Source organism: Polistes fuscatus, unplaced genomic scaffold, assembly GCF_010416935.1.
Source record: "Polistes fuscatus isolate 324 unplaced genomic scaffold, CU_Pfus_HIC Scaffold7, whole genome shotgun sequence".
NCBI lineage: Eukaryota > Metazoa > Arthropoda > Insecta > Hymenoptera > Vespidae > Polistes > Polistes fuscatus.
The window spans coordinates 1,757,410-1,777,204 of NW_025113151.1; the positions used below are offsets into that span (position 1 = coordinate 1,757,410).

At 40.5% G+C, this 19,795-nt stretch overlaps 1 protein-coding gene across 6 annotated transcripts in view; it reads left to right on the forward strand.

Moving 5' to 3' along the window:
* Nucleotides 1–19,795, forward strand: part of LOC122523862 (protein trachealess) — a 95,332-nt gene that overhangs the window by 53,392 nt on the left and 22,145 nt on the right. The window contains exon 1 of one of the 6 annotated variants that reach the window (XM_043645801.1): nt 18,350–19,235. The exons of the other annotated variants lie outside the window; for them this stretch is intronic. Coding sequence (XP_043501736.1) covers nt 19,036–19,235 — 200 coding nt within the window. The 5' untranslated portion in view covers nt 18,350–19,035. Of the gene's footprint in view, nt 1–18,349; nt 19,236–19,795 lie in introns of those variants that run through there. 6 annotated transcript variants of the gene reach the window in all.

Here is a 19,795-nt window from a genome sequence, read left to right on the forward strand (position 1 = left end):
TCCATCAGAATCATATACCGTCCAAGTATAATTATAAAATCTAATATTTAACAGTAGATGGCAAAATAAATTGTTTACGGTTTTATTTAGGAAAAAAGAAAGTATTGAAAAGTTTTGAGCTTAGCACCAAAATGATGGGTCGAACCAAAGGTATTTTCGTTGCAGCAGCAGTAGTAGCAGCAGCAGCATGTCGAAAGGGAATTTGTAAGAAAATGTGGAAGATGAGAAAGAAGAAGAAGAAGAAGAAGTGAAGCTTTGGGAAGGCATCTGGTGCTGTCTTGTCGGATGCATTAATCATCGAAGTATCTAAATGACGGGATTCCGATGTATTACCATATAAATGACATCATATTTCTGGTCAGGTTTCCCCAGTTTGTCGGCTCGCCCCTCGTGTGATCTATGGACGACGGCATATTGGCGAGACCACCCACCTCCACTACATCACCCCTATCGGTTCTCGGACTCTTACGCTATCATCTTTTCCTATCACCGTTCGCTACGAAATCGAACGATCTTTGCGCATTCCGCAACACGCGAATCCTTCCCTCCCTTGTCTTTCTCTTTTTTTCTCTTTTTTCCAGTTCCTTCTTTCACCCTTTTGCACAACAGGGGCCACATTTTTTTCTTCTACGATGTATCGGAGTTAAAGATGAATTCGAGAATCTACGATTTTATCTCGATTTCGATTTTCAATTATCTCTTTCGTCTTTTTAAAAATGAGAGGAATACTCGCTTGGCACCTTTCAACAACCCCTTCTAGTCGAACTACCACCACCACTACTGCTATTTCTCTAACACCCTACCGATATTACTCTCTCTCTCTCTCTCTGTTCACTTACCCCTTCCAGAACTCTGGAAGAAACTTAGCTCTCATTGCTATTCCAACGATGTGCTTGCCTACGGCACTACTTTATGAAAAAAAATGTAAACTTAATAAGGAAAGCTTTAACGATCCACACTTGTGTTTTTTTTTAATCTTTAAGAAAGTTTTCTCTTAGGTAAGAAAATCACGCAGGAGAGAGGCTGAGGTAGTAGCACGATACCAAAAAACAAAAAAGTACATCCCCCAATCCCCAGACTAAAGTTCATCAAAATGATAGAGGTGCGAATAGTCGAGTTACATCTTTTCGTACAATAGTTTTGGGGTTTTCTCGAGATGCTACTAACCACCAACGTACGATCTTACGATGATAACTATTCCCGAACGTTTCATCGATGTCTCTCTCTCTTCTGTTTCTTCTTATCATCGCTTAGCATCGAAAAGTCTCGTCCTTTCCGACCGGTACGATACGAGAAGCGGTAAAGTTAGTGGGTAATCGTGCGGTTAGAGGAAACCTCTCCCTTTTGCCCGCTGTGTAATGAAGGAGTCGTCAACGAGCTCTATCTGCACTCAATTAGCGTGATTACATGTTATCTCCGTTCCCGCCCAACCCCACCCCAGCCCCCCCACCAAAATCCTCCGAAATAGTAACCTCCCGACCCCCCCCGCCCCCCGACCCCCCGCCAACAGCAAGGGCCCCCCCCACCCCCCCACCCCGCCACCCACCGCCAGCCAAAAAGCCAACCCCCCGCCAAGGCCCGAGGGGGCCCACGCCGAAATGGGGTACGTCCTTGCCCTAGCCCACCAGCACCCACCCGGGCCAAACCCCAAAAAAACCCAACCCAAATCCTACCCGAAGATCTCCCCATCCTCTCCTCCTCCGCCTCCTCCTTCGTCCTCACCCCCCTCATCTCTCGTGACACCAACAACGAGTTTCGGGGTGTAACTCGGCGACACGCACCGTCTCATCCTTTCTCTAACTAAATGCGTTCCGCTTCCCGAGATTTCTTAGACCGCAAAACGCATCAAAGTTATGCGAATGCATCCCTGCGTTTCGATATACTCGGATTAAATTTCTTTTCTTTTTTTTCCCTTCATGATGCAATTATTTATTTATTTATTTATTTATTGATTTAGAGTTAGAGGTTAGTTTTATTCTGTAAAACGTTTATAATTCGTTACAAAATGTTTGTTTTATATTGCAGCGTATTTTATTTGAAATATTTAAGCTTTTTGTGCGTAGATTGTGCAACACGTTTGGTGTTCTTTTTTCAATTTTCGCGGGCTTGGATTTAATTGGACTAAGTTAGAACACGTGGGAATTGCGAGTGTGGGATAAGCTGCCCCCGTGTGGAATAAACGGGTACCAAAGGAGTCCCCTTTGAATACGAATCTCTGTCGGTATTACAGGCTTCTTCTTATCACCTAGGATACATACAAAAAATAAATGATCTTATACTTCTTTTTTGTTTTCAATATTTTTCAAAATTCAACGAGTAGATATATACATTTTTAAAATACTTTTTATATAATAATTTCGATGCATAAAATTGGATTTATGGGAAAAAAGACAAAATAATGGTAGACTTTGTAAAGATTTCTTTTTGCCAGAAGATGAACATTTTTCAGCGTATACAACGAGCTATTTTAGAACAATCGTGAATTTTTAATGGAATAATATCGAAAGGAAATAAACGTGATTGGTGTTGGATGAAAATACAACGATGATGGTTTTCGAGTTAGGGTATAAGAAACGAAAGTACGGTAGATGAGGCAGCAAGTTGAGAGACAATTCGATAGGCGAACGATGAATACCGACGCTAATCCAGAATGCGATAAAGAAATGCTAAAGCGTATCCAATTGCTATAGTATTGCCAACCTAGCCGCACCCGATCCTATTATATTACGATAACCGTTTCCTGGTTAACTATAACAGATCATGATAATCATAAAAAAACACTCTATAGAAAAAATCTTAAAATTGGACAGAAAACAGGAACGCGAATATTGTAACGTTTTTTATCTGATTTTCCATTACTTTCATTTCGCAATTTGTTTTCGTTTTATTTTAATGTAAAATAGTTTTTGTCTATTGTTAGACAAGACCTTTTTACAATGTATAGCAAAATTCAGTAAACCTACAAAAAAATTGTTAGCTTCGTTGGTATCGATTTCACATTGCACATTTAAGAACATAATTTATTTCTTTTTATTGGGAATATTTTAACATATCGAATATATATCATTTGTGCCCTAAGTCCGGAATTATGAAAATGAGCGTGCACGCGTAATACCAAATATACGTTTTGGTACATATGATGGGTCACATATTTCAAGAAAAAAGAAAAAAAAAAAGAAAGAAAAGATTTAGGTGGAAGCTTAATGACACATGGGGCTGAATGAAAGGAAATACTCATAAATACGTCGTCACCCTAATACGACGTGCCCTTCCATATCGTAGACAAAAATAACTTTGTGCCAATGCAACCTCTCTCCCCCGTCCCTAAAAAGGAGGAGACAATTTATGTCTTCTTAATGGGGCCACGTAATATCGCGCGAAGGTTTAACGTTACAAACGAGCCTAATGCAATCATCCCAAAAATATATCTTGTAAAAGAAATGATTACAAATATCTAACTAAATTTCATATTATTAACAAATAAATGTTAATTCTAGGTCTACCGTAGACCGTAACGAAATTCCAAATATATAACAGGAATGCAGTAATAAAATCTAATAAAAAACAAATAGAAATGTGTAAGAGAAGCAAGGTGTTAGAGAAAAAGTTGTTTTTTCCGTACATCCATTTATCGAATCGCGTGAATAAGCGATTATCGACGAAATAAATGAACGGATATAAATCCGTGAGTTTGTTTTTCATCACAAAATAATGGACAACAATTAGACTCATCTCCATTATTATTAATAATGGTATTGCTTAAATTTGACCAAATCCACTCCAGTTTGAAGATTTTATTTCTAAAGAAAAAAAAAGGAAGATATGAAAAAAGTCAGTTCAATATGGGACAGATGGTGGGGGAAGAAGAGGGAGGTGGGGGAAAGTTGTTCTCGTGGGTGTTATAACGTGTAACATTGACGGTAGAGTTTAAAAAGCTATTTCCCAAAGAAGAGAGTACCAGGGGTGCATCTGTTTTGAAAATCTTAGGATTTTAAGAGACACGCTGAGGGAAGATACTCGGGGGAAGACTTGTCGAGCCTTTTAAGGGTTCGCTTACTACTACTACTACTACTACCACCCCCCAATAACGACGAGTATCACACTCGAAATCATCGGAACCAACCGCGAGAAACAAAATTCGAAATTTTAAACGACCCACGCTATTCGTCGATAGATAATTTCAACTCCCCCACCTTAACCTCAACCACCTCCTCCTGATCCTCTTCTATAATCTCAATAATATTTAATTCCAAAATTAGATTTATTGACATCGACGTTTAACGTGTTCCCCCCCCCTCGTGTCATCGTGAAAAGCAACAAAAAAAAAGAGAAAATGAATGCAAGGTATCTCGATTGGTGGCTTTAAGGTGGGATGTAGTCACAGTAGTCCACGTAGGGGTGGGGGTGGGGGGCTGGGGGGGGATGAGAAACGACGTTGTAAGAATCAAGCGGGGACTATTATGGGGCAATTAGGTGAGCGAGAAGCTGGAACCGAGGGCTGAAAGCAATTTACTATAATCCCAATAAAATTCGCGTCGAAGTTAAGAAAAAGGAAGAAGTGGAAGAAGAAGATGACGACGATGATGACGATGACGATGATAAAGAAAGAAAATGATAAAAAAAAATCAAAATCGGTTCGAAAATTGATATAATGCAGCCCGGCGTAGGGTTGCAACGATTCTCGTGTTGTTTTTCTCTATTTGTTTCTTTTTTGTTGTTTTGTTTATTTTTCCTCCCCCATATTTTATGCACAAACAAATGCACAATAATCGTTTTTTTCGACAAAGGTACTAAAATTTCTTACAAATGTCTTCGCTATTTAAATAATGTTTATATTTCCTCGATTAATAAACGATTCGTTGCACGAAGCACGTAACACGTTGCACAATCCTGGCATGCATTCTCTCTACGGTGCATTTAAATACTTCTCATACGTTACATCGAGTAGCGCGTGGGATTACATTGACCAATACCTTCCACAGAGAGTGCGAGAATGAGAGATAGAAAAAGAGAGAGAAAGAGAGAGAAAGAGAGAGAGAGAGAGAGAGACTTCGATTGGCTGTTAAGACTCGCACGGTGTAATCGCTTGTCTCTCTCTCTCTCTCTCTCTCTCTCTTACTTTTTCTCTTACTCTTTCTGTTTCACTCACTCTATCCGGTTCAACCGCCACCCAATGAATACGTGCCGTACATCCTGACACAACTAATTTTCAATTATTTATATCCACGATTAGCAACTAACGCGGCAGGGACAACTGAGGAAAGCAAAACGCGAAGATTTAATTGAACCGACGAATCAGGAATTCCACCAATCCTCTCTATCTCTATCTCTATTTCTATTCTATTCCATTTCGTTGTAGTATATTACCGAGAAGTATGAGAAAGATAGGATAAAGTTTTTGCGGTTAGTATCGATGATAATACGTATGCATACATACGTAAGTTAAATCAAGCAGCGCGTCTTAATTAATTGTCTAATCGCGTAAACATTCCGCGATAGGGGAGAGGAGGGGAATGGTGGATGGGAAGGAGGGAGGGAAACGGGGGGCATATAAGGGAAATAACAATGATGCTTATACGAGTGAACAAGCGAGTCCAGAGATTAGGACGCGGAATTATGAACGGAGTTAAATCAGACGAGAGATTACATCGGCTGTATGGTTATCTGCCTGAACTCCGAGCACGGGTCCCTCCAGTTATATTTCCTACGTTGAGATAAGAATTCTCTCTGTTTAACATCGAATATTCGCTAAACTTACAACCGTGTGCTTGTTCTGAAAACACGCATACAACACGCACACAAAAAAGAGGACAAGAAAATCGAATAAGCCAATCGTTATATTCGGAATTATTTCGGAACCCACCTTCGTGCACCTAACCAACCCCTATTTTACTTCTTCTTTATCTTCCTAAGCATTCGCATGAGGTAGGAAAAAAGAAAAAAGGGGTGCATTAATTCACGTTCCAGTCCAGTCATTGGCCGTTCATCGTCCGTTCATCGTTCGTCTCGCATTCCAAGAGAAACACAATCGATATGTAGCAGCACGTTACGTTCCGATGGACCGATTCGAGGTTATTCCGTTGAAAGGGAAAATAGAGCAACGGAGTTGGAAAGAAAAAAGCCCAACCAAACCAACTCAGTCAACCAACTCAGTCAGTCAGTCAGTCAGTCAGTCAGTCAGTCAGCTAGCCAACTTGCCAGTCAACCAGCTAGCCCAGCTAGCTAGTCGTCCGAGTGTGAAGGTATTCGAAACGCGAGTCTCCAAAAGCTCAAGAAAAATCCCCTAAGGGGTGCTTCGCTAGGACGTTGAAGGAAAAGACCCTTCCGGCAAGGCTGCCACCAAGATCGCAGGGTGCGACACCTCATTTCCTTATCTTTAACAGACCGTTACTCCTCCGTACTACTCCGTTACTCCTCACCAGGACACCCGAAACTACCCCACCTACTTGCCTACCTTTTTCTTTCTCTTTTCCCTTCACACTTTCCTTCTTCATTATCCTCCTCCTCCTCCTCCTTCTTAGTCCTCTTCGAGGGACACCACTTCGTCTACATTCTCGTTCCTTCATTCCTACCAAGATCAAGGAATTTAGTTACTTTTTCAAAGTATCTCTTTCAGATCTTCCAGACAAGTTACTCATCCGATATCATCGATCTTCTAGATTAAAATGTTACATTTATTTTTATCTATCGATAATATCGTTTTTATTATACAATATGACATTGTTTTAAATAATCGTTCATTCGAAATATCTATCACATATTAATTCTTGAAACTACCTATTCCCCCCCTCGAAAGTGATACACGAGAACGAGATAAATGATTTTCTAATTTCCTTCCCCCGGTGTCTCGATTTTCCGAGACAGATCGGAACGATATTTAAAGATGCCCCGTCATGATCTTTCTATTTTGGTTAATCTCGTCGTTTGAGAGTAGTTGAAAATGCGAATGGCGAGATAAGGTAGGAATCTTTTTTCTTTTTTTTTCGGGTTTGATCAGCATATAAAGTGCAAAGGAAGGAAGGAAGGAAGGAAAGCCGAGTGTCACGTACGGATGCAGTGTCGTGAAGTGTCTGCCGAGGCAAAGGGCAAAAACCATCAGTCAGTGAGGGAAGAAGAAGGTTCTTACGGATGGGGGATGTCCACCACCCGGTTTGGTTGTTCACCCGCTGGCCAATAACACCCTCTCGACTTACTGCTAGGATCTAAAGTCGACGCGGCGCGTGAAAAATGATCGAGCCTAAATTGCTTGCTCTTACATGGATAATATACTCCTACCAAGGTTACATATTGCTCCTGCTTCAGGACTGAGATCCCTAAAACATAGAGAGACTGTCCCTTTAAATTCAAAACCTTGCCCCTCTTCCCCAGTTTCCCTTCTCACTCGCTCCTCTTCTCATTTGTTTTTTTATTCTCTCTTTTTGATCGTTTTCATTGTTTTGATTTTTTGAGGAACAATTTTTATTGCCAAGTTCACGGGTAGATTGAGATACGAATTTTTTTTTTTTCTTTTTTCTAATAAAAACGTGAAAGATTATGGTCACGATCCCCTTTAACCAGATGAAGATCTTCCCATTCGAATCCTTTCGCTTTCTTTCACGAGAGAAAGAAGAAGAAGAAGAAGAAGAGGAAAAAATAAAATAAAAAGAAACACTTTCCGACTACCGAAACTGATGCTGCACGCAACCGTAACGATCGTATAAGCGTGTCAGATCCTAAGGGACATGATTATGCGATGGGGTGCCAGGTAGATACGAGAGAAGATAGAAAAGAAGAAAAGAAAAGAAAAGAAAAGGGAAGGCGGGTCAATTTCGAGACACGAGTCATCACACTTTCCAGTTATGCCAGTTACAACTTGAAATATATTGTCCCTTGGTATATAATTAATTTGTTTCTCGATGCTAGTTTTAACACACTTCGAATGATTTCTTCGATTATCATTTCTTTTTCTAATTTTTTTTAATTTTTTTTAAATTCATCTGCAACATCAGAGTGTTTCCCACCAATTTTCAACGATCAACGGGACAATATTTTAACGTTCTTCCCTTTAAGATGCAAATCATTGATTTATAATTTGAAATGGAAAAATCTCTGATAAAACAATTCGTGTTCTTCTTTTTCTTTTTTTTTTATAAGAAGAATAGGGTGTGAAGGGTACCGTTAGAATCCCTGATATTGTTTAACAAAATATTGGGCGGGGGTTAACGGAAGCTCGGTTTTGATCTAACAGGTAAAACACTAAAAGAGACGTTAGATTGGTATAATATATTACTGGACTGTGTTTACCGTTACCTTGCCCTACAACGAGCATCCGTCCGCCCGTTCGTCTGTCCGTCCGTCCGTTCGTTCGTTCATCCGTCTGCAAAGATCAAGATCGAAGATCGTAGATTTAGGAAGAATCTTCTTCTTTCTTCGTAAGCTTGCTTGCAACTGGAGTAAAACGTTATCTTTGTCTCATTCCTTACATCTTCCTCAGTATCCTCTTTCTCAATGATTTCTTACACACGTGGGTTGGTTGGTTGGTTGGTTGGTTGGTTCTCCTACCAGTTGGGAAAGAGGAGAGGAGGAGGGGGAAGGGGGTGGGGTGGGTTGGGGTTGGGAGGAGAGGAATAGGTAGTAGTATTCATCGAGAAACGTTGGATTTTAATGTATTGAACGCGAGAATGGTGGGCACGAAGCGAATTGCGGTTTTGCGGTTGAACGCTCCGATGATCAACCTAACGACGGAATTGTAATTTCGAGTTACATACCGAAGAGCATCAGGAGGAGGAGGAGGAGGAGGAGGAGGAGGTGGAGGGTGCATTATGCGTGCATTTCGCGGCACCCAACCAACAACAACCCCCTTTCCACATTGGAAATGCAGTCGTACGCGAACGAATATCATCCTATAAATTAGATTTCGTATATGAAATATACGAAACATAACAACGACACAAACTACAAACATACAAACACACACACACGCGTACAAAAATATATTTATATATATATATGTACATATGCACGTGAAATTTTGTCGTTTTTTTTTTTATTACGATTCATTCTTGGCACCTTCGACAGTACTCCCCGTTACTGTTCTTTTTCTTTTCTTTTCTTTTTTTTTTTCTTTTTCTTTTTCTTCTCTTCCTCTTTTTTTCCTCTCTCTAGAGTAAGCTATAACCATCGTAAAAGACGCATTGCCGACACGAACGCATTATCACATTCTTCGACACGCTCGATATTTTACGTGTTCAACGAATTTTATAACCTCACTGTTAACTCGTCGCCATTTTCTTGTTGTTTTTTTTCTTATAGTCGCGACCTCCATCTTCTTTTTCTTTCTCTTGTTTCTCGCGTTGTCTTTTGTTTCGTTACGTTTTCCTTTATCATTCGATACCGAGATCTACGGGAAACAAATTTATGATCGAATATTAAAACTTTGATATTCCGTTTAACGAAGAAATAATAATAATCAAAAAAGAAATAAAAGAAAATCAAACAATTGCACTTATTTTCGCGCGCATTTATCATATTCTTTATTTTTTCATTGAATTATTTTTCTATTCAACCAACATACGAGACGTATTCGTTCCAAAATTTTGATAGCATCGAAATTAACATCGATTAATACATACGAACATTTATTATCTTATATGTGAACGAGTGATGGAAAAGAGGGGAGAAGAAAAAATTGAAATTGAGGTTAGATTGGACATAAGCGTCGCGTAGTAAATTTTCAAAAGACTCGACCGAATCGATATTACGAGATCTTAAATACGAACTTCTCTTCTTGGCTAGCCTCCAACCCTCGAAATCGTAGGTTGTGTAGCTTTAAAGGAAAGAAAAAAGAAAAAAGATGAAGAAGAAGAAGAAGGAAAATAAAAAAGGTACAACGGTGGTAGTCTTCTTCCGACAGGGGGTTAGTTACGACGACGTTTCTGATATCCCTCGCAAAAATAATAATTTAACAATTATCTCACTGTCATCTACGTTCCTCTCTCTCTCTCTCTCTCTCTCTCTTTTTTGGGTTTAAACTCGTTCCGTTATTTTCAACGAAAGAAAGATCGTCTCTGACCGAGCCCACGCCAGCTCGTTGAGTTGCCTACAACCAGAGCAAGCACGATAAACGTAATAATTTAAAAAGAACCACACCAGGGAGGGTGGTCTAAAAGGGGTTGGGAGGGTGTTAGAGGGGTCACCGTTTTTACTCCCCGTGTACGTTTAACTGTGCTAATTATTACCGAGATATACCAGCACCCGGGCATTTCCGTTTAACATTTTTCATACTTTCTTTATTTTTCTTATTTTTTTTGCCCTCTCTCTACCGACGAAAGGAACACACCGTCGCATCGATAAACTACCCCCCTCCCCTTATTCATGATTGATTTCTCTGTTAATTAACTCCCATACTTTTATATATATTATTATTATTATTCTTATATTGAAATTAATTTCAATTTACTTCAGTTGAACAACACAATTGTTAATTTTAAACACGATAGGAATACAAAAAATGTCTCGTAATTGTAGAAAGAAAATTAAAGTTAAAAAAAAAAGAAAGAAAGCGAGAGAAATGTAAATTTGGATATCCTCGTATCGTAAAAAAATGAAGAAAGAAGAATAACCGAAGTTATATACATGTATCGTATGAAAGAGTTAAATGTTCAAATAATAGAAGGAAATAAGGAATATAAGAGAATAAGAAAAGGATGTTGTTGGATCGGTTTGGCCGGCACGATTAGAAGAGAGTACGAAGAAAACAATCGCGGCCGGGTGCACGGGCTGCAGCAAGTTGCTGCTAGGAGTACTTAGCATGCGTCCCCCGATACGAAGGATTCCTTATTGTATCGTTGCACGTGAGCGTAATACACAAATATGGAGTTGGCTGCGGGCTCGTTCCTACTCGAGAAGTCCCGGTGATAACTCCGTCCTCATAATCATACATATAGATGTTGTGTTCCCCCTTTCGTTAGAGAACAACCGAAGCGTCCTTACAAATTTTACTTTAACTACGTATGCTTAACTCTAACAATATACTACCGCTAAGAGCGGATAAAAACAAATTTATTGAAAAATATTATTGAAAAAGTCACGTGTAAACATTTATAAATACAATTTTTATATTTCATATACATTTGATCTGTTTCAAAGATCATCATATGTAACACAGATGATCACGAATAGATCCAACATGTATATCGTATCGTGATATTAAAACGTGTTAATCTTATAAGACCCCCCCCATACACACACTACGTGTTACATTACTAAACATTATTAACTACCAGGTATAAAATTTATAATCCACTAACCAACAATTTGTACGACTTAATCCTAATCCTCTGAGCAATATATAACCAATAAAAAAGAAATTTATAATATACAACTAGAATTTAACTCTTATATAACATGATATAAAACATAAGACACTTTGAAGAAACAAGTTGTCTGAGTAATAATCCCGTGACTATCAATTGGTCCAAGCTAACCAGAATCTAATCGGTATTTCCTTCGATCGGATATGTTATCGTTATTATGAATATAATGATCCCGTATCTAACCCTTTCCATGGCAATGTATCAGCGCGGACATAAACGTCGGGCATCGGGTAAAGAAGTGCCCATAAAATCCGGCCCCGCGGACGCGATAAGAGTTATCTCCATTCTCTAATTGAAAGTTAATTGGTCCAGGATAACTCGGAGTTGTAGGAAAAGGCAAAGCTTCGGTCTCGCGACCCCAGCCTAGAGCGGCAATTTAGGAACACTCTACCTACAATAATGAGACCCTATCTTACGGACTACCGAGACACCCTCTCTCCTTCTCTCTTCTTCTTCTTCTTCTTCTACTCTCTCTCTGTCTCTCTTTCTCTTTGTGGATACACGTATTACCTACCGCGTTACGTGCACGTGAGAACCCGTCCCACGTGCTCGTAATAAACCGATCCTCTTCCTCCACGTAATCGAGAATTTCCGGCAAACACGTACGGACTGCGATGTATCAGAAAGAGAGTGTGTACGTGTGTTTGTTTGTGTGTGTGTGTGTGTGTGAGAACAAGAACCGAGAGAGTAAGAGAGAGATTGCGATCGAGACTTCGGAACAAGTGGCTAACTTGGCTGGGTGCACGTGTCTCCTAAATAGCAACGTGTTAAACCCCCACCCCCACCCCTTCCCATCTCTTCAGTTTCTCTGTTCTCTTCTTCAGATACCGATCATCTTCTCTCTCTCTCTCTCGTTCTCGTTCTCTATTTCTCTTTCCTACCCTATCGATTATCCTTTACGAATCGATGGGGGGTGGGGGTAGTTTGGAGAACATGCACATGCAAATTTCCCGTTAGATCGTTAACTCGGAAAATCTATGAGCTTTTATGTCACCCTGATATATGTCTTTTCCTATTCTTTCGGAGGGTTTACAATCGATTTTGTTTTTTTTTCCTTTTTTTTTGGAACAGGTGAGATGGAAAACAATTGGACTGACGGCAAAAGTAAAAAAATGAATAGAAAACAAATACGTCAGGGTGGTTAGAACTTTTTGAAAGATTTTATCGAGCTGTCCGAACAAGTGTATCGTTCGATAAGCGTGCCTCTGTTTTTTTTTTCTTGGTGGGGGTGTTGCATTGGGTCTTCCGAGTATTCTTCTTGAATAAAATTGTAAATAATTTGGATTAGGGGTGACAAAAAGATACGCGGGGGGGGTGACTGATTTCACGTTTGATGATATTCCTACTCATCGAGTTTAAACTGCACGTAATGCAAAAATAGTTCGGGAAAATGGAAGGGGAAGAGGAGGAGGAGGAGGATGAGGAGGAGGATGAGGAGGAGGAGGAGGGTTTCCAGCAGCCATGGTATAAAAGAAAAAAAAAGTAAAGAAGAATAGAAGGAAACCGTATGCGGCTCCTGTAATTTTTCAAATTGCATCGCAGTCACATTCACCCTCTTTCCCTACGTACGGGAACCTACGGTCTGAAAAACGGAAACGTTGTCTCTCCCCCCTACCCTTCGACGAGCCTCCCCTTTTCCGTCTTGCTCAAAACCCCCCTTCAAACTACTAAGGGTTGCTCTGGCTACTAACGAGAAACGAAGTTATTTGAGGGCTACATAGAAAGGAGTCGAACAATCATAATAATCAAGTGCGATTCGCGTTTATTGTCAGCGATTATTACTGGGAGACCTTAACGCCCCCCTTTCATCCCTTACCACCCCCCACCTAACCATTCTCATGTATTTTCATAAAAGTAGATATCCAGCGAGATAAAGGGTAGGTACTTATAAATAATAACAACTGTCTGATCAATTGGAAATATGTGGGCGGGAGGGTGGGGGTGGTTTCGATATCATTTTTTATAAATACGTGATTGAACGTTGTTCAAATATCATCTATCATCTATCATCTATCAATTGAATTGTCACACTTGGTCAACTATACATGCTAAACAAAAAAGAAAAGAAAAAAAACGCACACATATAATATCAACCTAACCTCAAACTGTCGTTCACTTTTTTTTGGTCTCTGCTGTTTTTTCTTGGCCACCCCAGCAGGAGATATTGGATCCTGCATCGACGATCGTTAACGCGTCTCTCCTACGTAATTGCGTTTCTTTTTCAATTATGGTTCTCTACGGTGGAAGAAAAAAAATGATGGTGGTAGTGGGAGTGGTGGGGGGGATGGGAAAAAGAGAAAGAAAGAAAGAAAGAGAGAGAGAGATAAAGATAAGTAGCGTGACTCGTACAGTTAGATATTGTGAATTCTTTTCATATTTGTTTTTCCTTTCCTTTCCTATTTTTTTTTTTACGTCGGAGTATTTTCGTTCCTCTCTTTTTTCCGTTGTTGTTTTAAAAAGAGAAAATCGTAGGGAACAAAAGAGAAATTGTCGTAACGCTCGCACGAGCGTAAAGTGGTTGTACGCGAATGGGAAACACCCTTCGTCGTTACTTAATTATTCTTTGGGAGCCTCGTTCGTCTCCGAAGAAGCCGATTGGCTTAACCTCGTTTCGACGACGAAGTAGACGACGTAGACGACGACTACAACGACTACGAAGACGATGACTACTACGGGGTGCGGCCGTGTTCTCTCTCGTTCAAACGACTATTTGTGTTGTCTGGACTACTACCTAACGTCTTTCCTTCTACTTCTTCTTCTTCTTCTCCTATTATCTCGTTTACTTTTCTATTTATCTTGACTAGCTAAAGCTTATCTTAAATTTTCGTTACATTTCTCTATTGTCAAATAAATCCTCGTATTCAAATATATTATTTTATTTCATTTGAAATTAATCATTTTCTTTATGTTTAACCGTGTTTGACTGCTTAAATAATATATTCGTTAATTATTTTTTAACGTAACATTTGAAATTATTTATCATATGACTTCGGTTCTTAGTAATCAAATGTTTTGTATAAATAAATAAATAAATAAATAAATAAAAAATGTAGGTAGCAAGAAATATCGAAGTAGAACACACACACACACACACACACACACACATGTCTGTTAGCACGTGGATGTTACGATCGAACTTTCTTCGAAATCAAAATGAAAGACAGGACGAATAAAATAAAAAAGAAAATATGTAGTCGGAATCTTTCCGTAGGAGTTTAAAAAAAAAAAAAAAAAAAAAAAAAAGAAAAAAAAACAAGTAGATTATTTGTACCTTAGGTACTAACAGAAAATTCTATCCAATTGAAATTCCAAGTCGCACCTTGGTCGTTCACCCGTGATCCGTGGACGTCGTAAGCGTTCGTCGAAGAGACGTACGATCAAGCTTCACGATTAAATATACTACGAGGTTTTGCTATACCTAACTATACTAACTTATTATTTGATTTTTTTTTTCTTTTCTTCTTTTTTGTTTTACGAGTAGTATTAATAGCAGTACGTATTCGTAATAAAATCGATGAAATTGATGAAAATTGAAGAAAAAAAATCGACGTAATTACTACGGGATTCGATATATTTGAAGAAAAAGTAGTAGAAGAGAATAAGAATAAGAATAAGAATAAGTTAATTTTCGTTGTAAAAAGAACGAACCTCGTGGTGAAAGCGAGCATACTTACGTATATATTGTACATATGTATAAATTTAGTACGCACGTATATATGCATGTATGCGTGTATTAGTGTATGTGTGAGGAGACAGACGTAGCAAGATAGGAATATTAAGACGGTACAATCGAGGCCATTTCGAGGTCGAAATCTGTGCCGATAGGCTGAATCCCGCAGTTGATTAGACTCTATTTACCAGACTGGAGTTTAGTTGCTTCTCTAACCCACCCTACTTCGCTCTATTTCATCCCCTTTTGCGGCAAATGAAGCGGCATGGAACGTCCACGAACGACCTTTTCCGATATACCAAGCAAAGAAGACCTTCCGATTAATTCATCGGCTTTGGGTCAATTTATTATTTCATTTCTTTTTTCTTTTTTTTCTTTTTTTCCCTAGGATCCGAAAATGAAAAGAAAAAGAAAAATCAAAGAAAGAATGGACGTTGGAATGTTGTCAGATGTTTCCATGTGAGAGATGTTGTACCAAAGTGAAGGAAAAAAGTCAGGCAGCAGCAGGGTTTGATCGCATGAACGCTTTTCAGTAACGTAAGTTGAGGTCCGAGTGACGAGAGCAGACGACTAGCTAGCTAGCAAGCTAGCAAGCTAGCTTTAGAGAGAAAGTAGGGATTGGGGAAAGAAATAACAGGGTTCGACCCTATCGTCGGAGCAATCAAATCCCCCTTCAAGAACACACTGGCATTCAGTGAACTTTAAAATCAAATAATGCCTATTAAAATAACAATACACCCTGCCGGTGTGCAGGTTAAACATTGTCTCGCCTAGACTTAAAGCATGTCTCTCTAGTACTCTTTCTCTTTCTCTTACATTAGCATAGAGGATCGGATTACGACAATTAGGTTACGTATCCACTACTGCTACGTACACCACCGAGAAGGTACCTAATATTAGCTCGAGTACCCGACACGTACCCTTTAATATCTTAATCAAAGCTTCCTCTAATAGAATTTTACTGTCTCATAAGGATTGTTTGCTTCGCAGGACACCACCCAACCTTTATCTTCCTTCGATCAACCAAACATACGTTGGCTTTCGTAAACGATACATCCATCCATTTATTTAAGCAATCTCACCAATTATCTTTCTTATTCTAACAAAACACAATATAAGTATACTATAATTATTTCATTCGATATCAAATGGTTTGTTTTATTTTTATAATCGTTCTATTGTGTTCATCGTAAGAAATAACTTTTTCAAAAATCGGATAAATATATTTTAATCTGACCTACATTCGTTGACAAAAGAAACAGATAGAGGGGGAAGACGTGGGGTGGTAGGGAGTTGCAATCAATCGATACGATCAGCTGTTTCCTTGTGCTTAATAGTCATTGAAAATCCTCCAGGACGAGGCCAGGAGGCAGCAGATAAAGCAACACTGCCCTGGCAAGTTCCCTACTTCTCCCAAGGGAACATTTTGGGACGGTCGACCTCTTATAAATATTGGAGACGACGACTATGTAACTGGGAAAGACTAGAAGCCGTGGAGTAACTTAGAAACTACCGTGCCAATTTGCAGATCCGTTTCTCAGATCTCTTTCTAGCCATCTAATTGCTTTCCACTACCCCTACCCCTACCCCTACCCCTTTGCCCCGTCCTAGATCGTTCTCGCTGAGTGTTACAAAGTGTCGACGATTGGCCGAGCAAATCGTTGTTGCAATTATTTTACGACCATACGAGTTGTCGTGTTTTGCATTAAAGAAAGAGTTTGTCTAATCATCGGGAACCCATTAAACACGAGAAATCAAAGTAGGAATTGTGAAAGATACGTTGTAGTGGAAAGTTTTACTTAACAATTAACATCTCTCGTATGCTCGGTATAATCCATTAGAATTAACTTCAGCGATCGTACTGATATTTGATACTTGAATTATTCGATTAGATGGGAAGAGGAATATGATGATAGAACTGGATACGAAATGGGATAAATAATTAGAAATGGAATCTTATATCGATTCGATAAGCTAATAAAACCGATGGAATACTGGATGGAAAAGAGACGAGGAATCGTTCAGGCCTCGTGGTTCGAGGTTCTAATAGAAGTAAGTAAGAATGGAGGTGAGGCTAGTCGTTGTTGAAAAGTGGTTGTCAACCACCGTGGCGCCAGCGATCTAACGGCCGGTGCTGACAACCGGATGCGAGAAGAGAGACCGATACTCGCCTCGTGAGCTCCCTCGTCCTCGGCCATTAGCATGCAGCCCGCGGACGTACATATTTTGGGGAGTCCTCGCGAAGAATACCAATATTCCCGCTTTGACATTCCAATAAAACGCGGCCGTTTTGTTTATGAGCTTGTACGTAGTTGGCGAGTGAGTGGTGTATGCGCGCGCTAGCGTTCGACTATCTTTATGCGTGTAAGCGTGTAAGTGTGTACGGGCAACAGAAAGAGACGGAGACAGTGTCTACCTCGGACGCACGTACGCTTTCTCTCTTTCTCTCTGTCTCTCTTTCTCTCATACATACTCCCCACTTCCCTCCGAGGTGGTTACATCAAAACGCATGAATGGTATTGGAGATTGAAATGGGAACGATGAGAAAGGGGTGTTCGAGAGGGGGGGGCTGGTCTAGCCGCACCTACGCGCGAGTTTAACGCAGCTAAGATTAACTCGAAAGATGGCGGGGTAGGATTCGATGATTCCATCAACAATGACGCCTGACAACTTCATAATCCTACTCTCGAAGGTATGCTATGTACTACGAGATGCATGCAGAATAATAGTAGAACGTAGTAGAAGTAAAGTAAGTAGCAGCTACTGTATAAAAGATAGGATAGATACGTACCTCTACCGCGGGAAAAATAAGGATTCTTGGGCGAGTAAGGAAAGTGAAAGAATCCGGTAGAAAGCTGAATGCACGTGGACTGTCTTTGGGTCCGGTAAGGTGGGAGTTTAGATGAGGAAGAGAGGAACGTTGGTCCATCGGAGGATCTTCGTGGGCGTCCAGCGAAAAGGATATTAACCAGCCAGGGAACGTCAATAGGTTTAATGGGCGGAGCGTTTGAGAGGGCTACCGAAGAAGCTCGGAGTAGTCCCGTGAGAGAGGGAAAAGAGGCCCTCTTCGATGAGTCGTGTACGTTCAGTGTTGGGCGGTCCTTTGTTGAGTAGCGTATCTCGCGGGAGGCGTGGCCGGTGGGAGTGGCGTTCGATTCGCCGGACCGCCCACTGGCACTCGATTCACCTACTCCCACTCTTTTTCTTGCTATCTCTCTCTCTCTCTTTCTCTCTCTCTCTCGTCTTCCGGGAGCATCGCGTGCGCGAGCGTGGGTGAAAACCGTCTCGTCCTCCTTCCTTCTCGACGTCTCGTCAACGAGACGGTACAGTCCCGTCTGGTCTCCCGTCCGGTCACGAGCCGCCGCGTTACTGCACCCCCACCATTCGACCCCTATCTCCTTCTTGCTCTCTCTCTCTCTCTCTCTCTATCTTCCTTACCCTTTTACTTGTGCCTCTCTCTCTCTCTCACTCCTTCAAGGGGAGCACCGATTCGGGGACTTTGTCCGGCCGCGCGCGCGTCGCGCATCGCGCGCGATTCGAGTACTCTCGGCGCTTCGTGACGCAGCCCTTCGAACGTGTCGAGTTCGCTGCTAGCTGCTCCGTTCATTCTTCGGGACCCTTCTTCGTCCGTCTTCCTTTTCGTCACTTCTTCCTCTTCCTCCTCTTCTTCTTCTTCTTCTTCTTCTTCTTTTTCTTCTTCTTGTTCTTGTTCTTCTTACGACCGAGTCCTCGCTCGTTTTTGCGAGCATGGGACTCCGTGATCGCGAGGGTAACCGACCCTAAAAAGGGCACGTCGATGATGACGACGACCTTAAGAATACGATCGTTTTCGTGGACAAATAATAAGTGACCGGAAAAGTAATTAATACGTTGAGTACTTTGACTTGATAAGGGTGGACAGTGAATGAATTTTCGGATCGATTAGTGTGCGCCCGTTGGATTGTCAATAGTGTGTTTGCCGAATCGTCGCGTGAAAGAATAGAAGAAAGTGGAAGGTGATACGGAGAAGAGATGTTGCCCTATCAGGTGGCCATGGATTATGGAAGCTTTCAACGGCAAAGTCCGGTTGGGGTCGGTGTCGGGGTCGGTGGACCCCATCAGGGGGCTGCCGGGGCGCTCAACATCAACCCCGCGTTCACGCACTCCTGGTTCGTACCGGCGGACCTCTGTGTCCCGTACAAACAGAGTCAGGGTCCTCTCCTCGAGCCAGGGCATGTTGTTTCTCTTATACTTATTTCTCTAATATCTACGCTTAGTGCTTATTATTATTAGAATCATGCGTTTATTTTATCGGAGAGTCACCTTCTAAGTGACGTGTTTAATCAATTATTACAAGGAACGCTCGGATACGTTAGATTAAAATAGTTCTAGAAAATACTGTGACCAACGATTATTAGTTCTAAGCGAAAAGTGATTCATACGATTCTTAGACAACGTACGATACCAAAAAGAAAGAAAGAAAGAAAGAGAGAGAGAGACGAATACGAGCTTTCCTCGTATAAGGTTAAGGATTAATTAGCTAACGATGACAATTGATTATCATCCCGATATCGATCACAATGAAAATTAGAATCAATAGGCCAACTATTAAGTTCCATTTGAAATGTTAAACTATTATGAATTATATAAGTATGACGATAACGTCCTATAGGGATTAAACTATCGGAATAAATCGTGCAAGGGTAATCCGGTATAAGAGTGCAGGGATTGTTCAGAATTACTCAGGTACTCTAGTAGTAGGAAACCTTTTTTTCGTCGTCTACTCTCGAGA